The sequence below is a fragment of the Eucalyptus grandis genome, chromosome 9, assembly GCF_016545825.1.
Source record: "Eucalyptus grandis isolate ANBG69807.140 chromosome 9, ASM1654582v1, whole genome shotgun sequence".
Taxonomy (NCBI): domain Eukaryota; kingdom Viridiplantae; phylum Streptophyta; class Magnoliopsida; order Myrtales; family Myrtaceae; genus Eucalyptus; species Eucalyptus grandis.
Genome location: NC_052620.1, coordinates 1,082,344 through 1,091,453, shown reverse-complemented (window position 1 = coordinate 1,091,453; position 9,110 = coordinate 1,082,344). Strand labels below are relative to the sequence as shown.

At 40.2% G+C, this 9,110-nt stretch overlaps 2 protein-coding genes across 2 annotated transcripts; both read right to left on the bottom strand.

Annotated features, from left to right (window-relative positions):
* Positions 1-837: 837 nt before the first annotated feature.
* Positions 838-2,783, bottom strand: LOC120288233 (protease Do-like 10, mitochondrial). Its single transcript, XM_039301860.1, has 3 exons — positions 2,746-2,783; positions 1,754-1,847; positions 838-1,571 (listed from the first exon to the last, which is right to left on the bottom strand). Exons 1-3 carry the CDS (start codon positions 2,781-2,783, stop codon positions 1,338-1,340), a joined length of 366 nt encoding a protein of 121 aa, XP_039157794.1. The 3' UTR covers positions 838-1,337.
* Positions 2,784-3,819: 1,036 nt separating this feature from the next.
* LOC120288339 lies at positions 3,820-6,055 on the bottom strand. Its single transcript, XM_039302271.1, has 3 exons — positions 6,041-6,055; positions 4,544-4,601; positions 3,820-4,423 (listed from the first exon to the last, which is right to left on the bottom strand). Exon 3 carries the CDS (start codon positions 4,216-4,218, stop codon positions 3,835-3,837), a length of 384 nt encoding a protein of 127 aa, XP_039158205.1. The 5' UTR covers positions 4,219-4,423; positions 4,544-4,601; positions 6,041-6,055; the 3' UTR covers positions 3,820-3,834.
* Positions 6,056-9,110: the final 3,055 nt, after the last annotated feature.

Sequence of the window (9,110 nt, the reverse complement as noted above, 5' to 3'; positions counted from 1 at the left end):
CAGATCTGCGTCGCCGGCCATGCATTAGGTAACCTCCGCGAAGGTCGCGACCTTCGCACGACCCATCTGGTCGCAAATTTGGTTGCGACCAGAAGTGGTCACTGGCCACGACCTTTGCGCGCGACCAGATGGGTCGCCGGCTGCGACCTTCAGGCGACCTCCGTGGAGGTCGCGACGCACATCTAGTCGCCGGCCGTGACATTCAGGCGACCTCTGCGCAACCCATCCGGTCGCAGATTTGGTCGCCACGACCCTGGCCAAATGGCTTGCATCTTGCATCGGACCGCCCACCCTTAGCTGGACTGCTTGCTCCTCGCCGGCGGCTATTTATTCTTGACTAGCCAACTCTTCTTTTTTCCAAACACTATTTTACTCAAAACTACTTCACAAAGGACTTTTACAATACAATTTACCAAACACAACTTGCATTTTGAAAAATATCTTTCACTTAAAGGGCCTTTGCATTCCCTCAAAGACTTTCCCCAAAAGTCTTTCCAAACGCACCCTTGGAGGTACTTGCATCCTAGGTGGACGGATTTCATTATTGAACTTGTGTTCTAAAAAACAGAGGAAATTTCCTGGGGTCACTTCAAGAAATTGAAAGGGTAGAATTCAACGGTTATGATTTCTTTGTAACGCGTACAATCAATCTCGCCATTTTAATAGTAGTACCGACCAATTGGAAAAAATGAAGGTAGAAAAGAAAATCAAAACAAGTATCATGAAGAAAATCAATGCTTTCAATTTTTAGTCTGGTCAACTTACAATTGCTTCCGGGTATCTATTTTAAGCCAATACACATCTGATCATAGTGGGTTATGGCCTCTGTTTTTTTTTTTTTTTTTTTGTTCTCCACTAGGAAGTTGTCCTGTTTTTTGTGAAACTTAAGTAATTAACTACTACTCTTATTTCGTGATTGGCAGGTGACGAAGGTCAATTGGAAAATTTGAGGCATTTGTACCGGCTTGTGGAGCAATGCACTACTGAAAGCATACAATTTAAATTGGACGATGAAAGGGTAATTGTATTCAACTATCGTACGGCGAAAACTGCCACCTCTACAATTCTGACGTGCCATTGGATACCCTTCGTTTAGTCGGCTGATCTCATTGATGAACAGGACAGCAAGGAAGACTTGACTGAAGCATAAAGCCGGATTTGGTGTATCATAAGTGCTTAGCCTTTTTTATGGATTCCGATTCACTTATTGTCCTACTTTATATGTGACGAGTTATTCAATAATTAATAGAGCGGAAACTGTTGTAGCGGAGGACGTTGGCTGGGGGGGGGGTTGTGGAATTGCGGTTCTGCGACTGGCCAGAGAGGAGAGCGTTGAATTATTGGAAATGGTGGAGGACGGAGGAGTGAAGGTGGATCTGTACATTGAAACCAAGAATAATGACACCGATGAGAGCAGTGCCTCCACTATTTCCCGGGTTTATAGCTGCATCAATTTGGATTGCAAGAAGTTGAGTCGCACCATGCGCACATTCAGTAGGCTCAACTCTGGAGACAACACCTTTGGTTATGGAAATATTGTCCCGACCTAGAGCGAAGTAAGAGCTAAGTTGTTATGCACTAATGGCGTAATATAGGTCGGGAATTGTGCAGCGGGTACCTTGAGGATACCCAACAACGGCTATTTCATCTTTAGGAACGGAATGCATCCAAACTCCAAGAAACTTATGCCCGCCCAGAATTCTTGACTGTCCACCTTTTAAATGGCCTAGTTACATTCATGGTCAATAGATACGACATGGGCCCTATACTTGGTAGGCGAACCATGCTTTCTAACTTGATTGAATGTATGGTCTGCAACTACAAGAGCGTTGGTAATTGTTATGTTACTTTGATTAAGTTATTTTTATTTTCTGGGTTTTATTCCTTTTTGCAACATAAGTAGTCATATATAATTTAGATTCAATATAAACACAATGGGTTTAGGGCTTCTATTACATAGAATCTAGAGCCCGCTCTTTGGTTTTCACGTTCTCTTTCTTTCTTCTCCTCCTCTCTATTTCTTCTCTCTTCCTTCTCTCTCTTGCTACTTGCCGCAGGTTCTCTACTTAGCTTTGTGAGATGGTATCATAGCTGATCTAACTACTTAATTCCTTGGTCCTATTGCTGGTTTGAGAGTCCTCTAATAACTCTATTCCTTCCCTGGTGCGTAGCCACCAAAAGTTTCAATGTTTACCTGTTCAAGTCTCAATACATATAATATCAGGAGAAATCAGATTCATTAGGTCAGTTTGTGACCGTAGATTACAACACTTATTGATCAGCGGATTCATGAATCAGAGTACTTCGTTGATTATGATTGACTGGTCTTGTTGGATTTCCGTAGAAAATATAATTATTTGAATCGAGATTTTTGATAAGATATTTTCTTCTATCTAGCAGCCTATATTTATGAGATTTCAGCATCCCTTTGGTTAATTGATGGAGCCAATTACATTTGATTATATGTCAATATTGCTGTTTTATTTCTTGCAATGAAGTTTCGGCCTTCTTGATTAGTGATAGATATATTTTTGTTGAGATTATCATCGTGAGTAACGCTAAGCCTTCTACAAACAATGTCAATGTTTAGATTGCCACTATTAAATTAAATGGATCCTCCAATTATTTGTTGTGGGCCCAAGTTGTAAAAATCTATATTAATGCTTGAAAACTCAATTATTTTATTACAAAGCCCTTGCTGAAAACTCTAAAGATTATAGTTGAATGGATGAGAGAAAATGATACATTTTTGGTGTGGTCATCGAATAGCATAGACCATCCATCGCTGCTGATGTCATATCTCACACGATTGCCAAGGGAGTGTGGGATGATCTTATGGACAAAATTTTGTTTAAGGTCTATGAACTATATGAGAAGATATTTAATTTTAAATAGGGGAACAAGTCTCTTGGACAATAGTATAGTGCTTTGAAAGGCATGTGGGAAGAACTCAATTTTTATCAGCCCATCACTACTCCCGAGCTTGTAAGGGATTAGGCGAGCTTCACCTCGCCCGAGGCTAGCCAAGTTAAACCTTGTCTCAAGCCTTGGCAATGTCACTAGTGGCCTACCGTATTCGATGCCAAGGCCTGGCAATTAGAGGAAGGAAAGAAAAAAAATAAAGAAAAAGAAAAATATTTAAAAGAACAACTTTTTTTTTTTTTTTTTGCATGAGATTGAAATTATTTTTCAAATAAAATTCAAACACTAAAAAATATTTTTATCATATATTACCAAACAAAAAAAAATTAATCATTTTCCCAAAATTGATTTTTTGGAAAATATTTTCCTTTCGCATGAAAATAAAGGCCCCTAAGTATTTCATGCATTTCACATGGTCAACCGACAACAACAACAAGAGACAGATACAAGAAAAACTTCATTCCGCCATGAATCAGTTGTATCGACCACATTCTACCTAAATGCAGATCTTCGACATTTACCATCCGGAAGTAAGTAATTTTAAGCTATGTAGCACCGACACGCTACACGCGACACGACACGACACGACACGTGACACGTCATTTCTAAAAAAGTAGAGAATTTCGACACGTTCCGACACGTTAAATATTAAATAAATATTTTTATATATAAATGCATAAATAAGTAAATAATAATAATAAAAAAGAGTCTAGAATTAGTCTATACTAAAAAAACTAATCATACATTTGTTAATATCATTCATTCTTTTAATTTGACAAATTCAACTACATTTCATTGTAATAAACCATAAAACTTAAAGGAAAAAACAAGTAATCCACATCCTATTGTTAAATTTAAAATTTAACAATAAGCAAAAAAACAGTTAACATTCCATCAAGTAATATAACAAAGTCATTCATCCACATTATCCACTTCTTCTGCAAAAAAAACAGACTCCATCTCTGGCTCATCAAGTGAAAGATTTGCAACTTCAAGCACCCCAACATCTTCAAACGAGTCAAAGGCATCTCCGCCAATATCCCACATCTTAGTCTCTCCTTCTGCATATTGTGGGCTTTTTCTTGATAGAAGACGGAGATTGCTATGAATAAAAACCAAATCTTCTGCACGTTTTGGGGTCATCTTATTTCTTCTCGCCGAGTGCACAAATGAATAAGTACTCCAATTTCTCTCAGCACATGATGAAGAAGAAGGTTGTGCAAGAAGCTTTAAGGCTATGCTTTGAAGCATCGGTGCACATGCACCATGATTGACCCACCAAGCCTTAGGATCCATTGAATATCGATTTTGAATGGAATCAAATTCTCTAAAATCCCCATTTTTACTTGCAAAATCTACGTACTCCAAATTCACCTTGTTGCGCTCATCCAAGTTAGGAAAGTATTTCTTGAAGCATTTCAGTCTTTCTTGGTTGATCTCCTTATTCTTGTACGGAGAAATTCGAGTAGGATCTTCATCAAGCCATTGATCACTATAGTACCTTTATTTAATAAAATGAAATAAAATTAGAAAACAATAATAAATAAGAGGAGTATTATATTATCACGTTAAAGAAAGAATAACTACTAAAGTAATAATCTCATACAAATTTAGAACTTACCTAGGATTTAAGGCATGTGCCAAGCAATGAAGTGGAGTGTTGTTCTTTGTCCAACGATCTACAAGAATTGTGTGAATCACCTCATAAAATGTGGACTTCTCATCTAGCCTCTTCACTTCATGTGCATATATAACTTTCTTCACTTTTTCGATCATCGAACCCCACATATCATAAACTAAGTGAAGACAAGGCTTATCGGTGTCACAAACTCTAAGCATATCATAAATAGGAGCCGTGAAGAAAAGTATATAATCAATCAAATCTCACCAAAAATCATCCAACACCTTCTCCTTGACAAGCTTAGCTTTCTCTTGATTAACATCCCGATAGATATTCCATTTGTCACAAATCACCATGTTTTGAAGACCACTTTTTATTAATTTGAATCTCTTAAGCATCACAATCATCGAAGCAAAACGCGTATCCGCTACAGAAAGCAACTTCAAGCTAACAAACTCATTATATATTGCTAATCTCATAGAATGGTTCATGATGAAATGTTTGATTTGCATAACTTCCTTAACAATATCTGAAATCCAACTACATTCTTCATAAACTATTTGATTGCTCTCCATATTTTTTGCTGCACAAATGTTCTTCAAAGCTAAATTAAGGGTGTGTACCACACAAGGCGTCCACATAATGGACGAAAATTCCTGCTCAATGAGTTGTCCCGCGCCCTTACAATTTGAAGCATTATCCGTAATTACTTGGACCACATTCTCATGCCCAATTTCATTGATAACTCCTTTCAGCAAGTTACAAATGAAATGCATATCTTTTGTTTCTCCCGAGCAATCAACCGATTTTATAAACATTGGTTCTCCATCCGATACCGCCATGAAATTAATAAGCGGTCTTCTATGTGAGTCGCTCCATCCATCACTCACAATACTTACACCCTTCTCCTTCCACATGATTTTGATAGGTGTACACAACCTATCAATATTTGCCTTCTCCTTTTGCAACAAAGTGGTCCTCAACAAATTATACTTCGGTGGTACATAACCCGCAATATTATGATTAGCAGCATAAGTGAAAGCGGATTGAAAATAAGGATTCCTTGCTAGGTTAAATGGCAAGCCCGTCGAATAAAACATCCTAGCAATCTCACAATCTAGACGTTCCCGTTGAGTCATATTAAATGCATTTTCAAGTGATTTTCCACTCCCACTTTCGCCTTTCCTTTTTTTGGAGTTCAATGATAAATCCATTCTGTCACCACCACCACCACTAAGTGAATAACTAGCAGGAGGCAAAGGTACATTTCTAGGTGCAATACTCATTAATTTAGTATTGACCTCTTCCTCTAATCTTTCCATCTCCAAAAGATCTTTTTTTTCTACTTTTGTGCACTTTCCAATTCCTTTTCCACTTATCATCATCAAATGGCACCTCACTCTTGTATATGAACTCTTAAAATCTTTTTCACAATAGTTGCATCTCCAAGACAAATTTCCCCCCACATCAGTATGATTAACTAACTTAGTAACATACCTCCATAATGGTTGTTTTACAACTTCATTGCTAGAGGTAGCTTGTGTGCTTGAAGTACTACTAGCCATATTTGAACTTGAAGACATTCTGCAAAAAAGAAGAAAAAATAAACATGTTATTATCAATTGCTATAAGGTTTCAAGTCGGAAACAAGTGAACCAACATCAATGCTAGTCAAACACCCAAGAAAAAAGAAATCAGAACAGAGCACAATCCATATCATCTTATAAGGTTTCTCACTGTCTACCTCGTGTAGCCCCCTTTCCTAAACCAACATTCAAAACCCAGATCATAGATTGCACTAATTGTATGAATGGTAATGCTTTAATATCAATTACAAATCAGTAAATCGCCCAAAAAATTAAAGATTACAAATCAGTAAATCACCCAAAAAATAAAAGAATTCTGTAAAGGGGAGAAACACATTCGAACGCTATAGAAACAAAAGAACGAAATTCAAAACTATCCCCTCATGCGTTAGCAGCAAAAGCAGGCCAATCAACCACAAAAGTTTTGAGTCTTGCGACATATTCTTTGCTTTGCAGAGAGGTATTCTGACTCCAAATGCAACCCCAAAACTGAAACACAAGCGCAAAAGACGAGTACCCACCTCGGAATCAATACTTCGAATTCGAAAGGCAGCTCGGAATTACGGCGACGGTCGCGATGGTAGAGAGAGAGTTTCCAAGCAGCAATCAACAAAAAAGATAATTCACGGAAAATCTCACAATCGTGAACAAACAGAACGGACAGAGCACCAAAATCTGAAAAAAAAAAAAAAAAAAAAAAAAAAAAAAAAGAGAACGCGAAGCATCAACCAACGAGCAGTCCACCAAACAAAAACAACAACAACCTAGGGAGCGAAACCGGCAAAAGAACGGCACAAGAGCGGCGGAGACAGAGAGATGGAAAGAGGGTCCGAAAAATCCCCCTTTCCCCGAACTAGGGTTCGCCAAAAAATCCCAAATCGCAAGATGCTAACCTGAGGTGCGGGGGCTACGGCGATTCGGCGACTGGTGGGGTGGGCCGTGCGGCTGGCAAAGCAACACCGGTGAAAGAACGGCGAAAGAAGAGAACCGCTCACTGCTTAGGCTCGTTCGCTGCTACTGGAGAAGACAAAGAGAAGACTGAAGTGAAGAACCCGTGCGTGCGAGTGGACAAACGCGAAGAACCCGTGCGTGCGGCGGGCCGAAGCGGCGGGCGAAGTGAAGAACCCGTGCGCTCGCCGCTCACAATCGTGAACAAACGGAGCAACGAGCACCAAAATCTGAAAAAGAAAGAGAACACGAAGCATCAGTCAACGAGCAGTCCACCAAACAAAAACAACAACAACCCAGGCAGCGAAACCGGCAAAAGAACAGCACAAGAACGCTAGAGACAGAGAGATGGAAAGAGGGTCCGAAAAATCCCCCTTTCCCCGAACTAGGGTTCGCCAAAAAATCCCAAATCGCAAGATGCTAACCCGAGGCGCGGGGCTACAACGAGTCGGTGACTGGTGGGGTGGGCCGCGCGGCCGGCAAAGCAACACCGGCGAAAGAACGGCGAATGAAGAGAACCGCTCCTTGCTCGAGCTCGTTCGGCTGCGACCGGAGAAGACAAAGAGAAGACGAAGTGAAGAACCGGTGCGTGCGTGTGCAAGCTGATGTTTTAACTTTTATTTTTTATTTTTTTTTTATTTTTTTCATATATTTATATTTAGAGCCCAGAAGTTTTGAAAATTTATAAAAATAACCCCGTGCGTGTCGAAGTCACGTGTCGGAATTTCCGACTCGCGTGTCGGAGCGTGTCGAAATAGTTGACCGCGTGTCGATTTTCCCGACACGCGTTGACCGCGTGTCGGAGTGTGTCGGACACGTGTCGGAGTGTCGGACACGACACGAAGGGTCCCGGAGAGTGTCCGTGCTTCATAGATTTTAAGTGCCACCCATGCATTTAAAATCTACAACTACACATAAGAAAACAAATATTCTATGCGGATTATGCCTAAACTCAAAATCCCATCACGCTAGAATCTATCAATTACGTAATCAAATATTTAAGTCGAATAAGACGTTGAGCAATTACCTAATTCAATCAATGAAAGCCACTGAGGTTGGCGAAGAGAGATTCTCGGCTACCGACGGGGCAAGGCGAAGACGGCAAGAGAACCTCGATGGAAACCTGTGGGCTAGGTAACTGGTCCGTGGCAGATGAGGACCACCGGCGGTTACTAAGACAGCAGAGGAGCCGGGCTAGCCGGAAGCCTTGCTTGGAACTGCAAAACCTCTCTTGGAATTGTGGGTTTCCTTCAAGGATTCGCAGGGAGGCACGATGAGTCATGTGAGCTGTGGCGGTGCGGTGAGGAAGGAGGCGTGGCGGCTGTCCAGATGCTTGCAGCAGCGGCAGCGTGAGGTTCACGGTGAGAAGAGGAGAGCACGCGGGTTTGCAACCGCAAGGAGAGTCTCGGAGAGTCTCCTTTCCGTATCTTCTGTCTCTGTATAGACTTTATTCTTGACTCTCTAGTTTTCTTCGAGCGTGCAATGTGGACCACCTTTTCTTGTGCTGTTAGCATAAGTACCAGATGACGAGAGCATGGAGAAAATTGATAGATTTCGAAGGGAACGAATGCGTTGACTTCCCTTTTGGGGAGTGGGGGAATAATGGTGTGCACGTGCATTACTTCTTTGCTTTGATTATTCTTTGGCCTTACATTATGCGGCTGACCCGACTTGGGATTTGTTTATATTATTTCGAAATGCTCTTCCATCGAAGAGAGGAAATGAACATGAAAGTTCGATGATACGTCGAGTTTGTCCCTGAAATAAAGGAGATATTTTTCTCTAGTTGTGGCATGAGCTTTCAATAATTCGACCACAAATGAGATTCAATCCAATTTGTGAGATTCTCATGTCCGAATTTATATTGATTTTCCCCAGTAATTTAATAGTTTATCTTTTTTTTTTCAAAATACTACGCGTATTCATACGATTGATGGTCAACAACTAGAGTAGAACAAAAAACTTTATTGTGAAACCACCATTTTTAAATAAAACTTGCAACTTACGTCTGATTTTTTCACTTTCATATATCG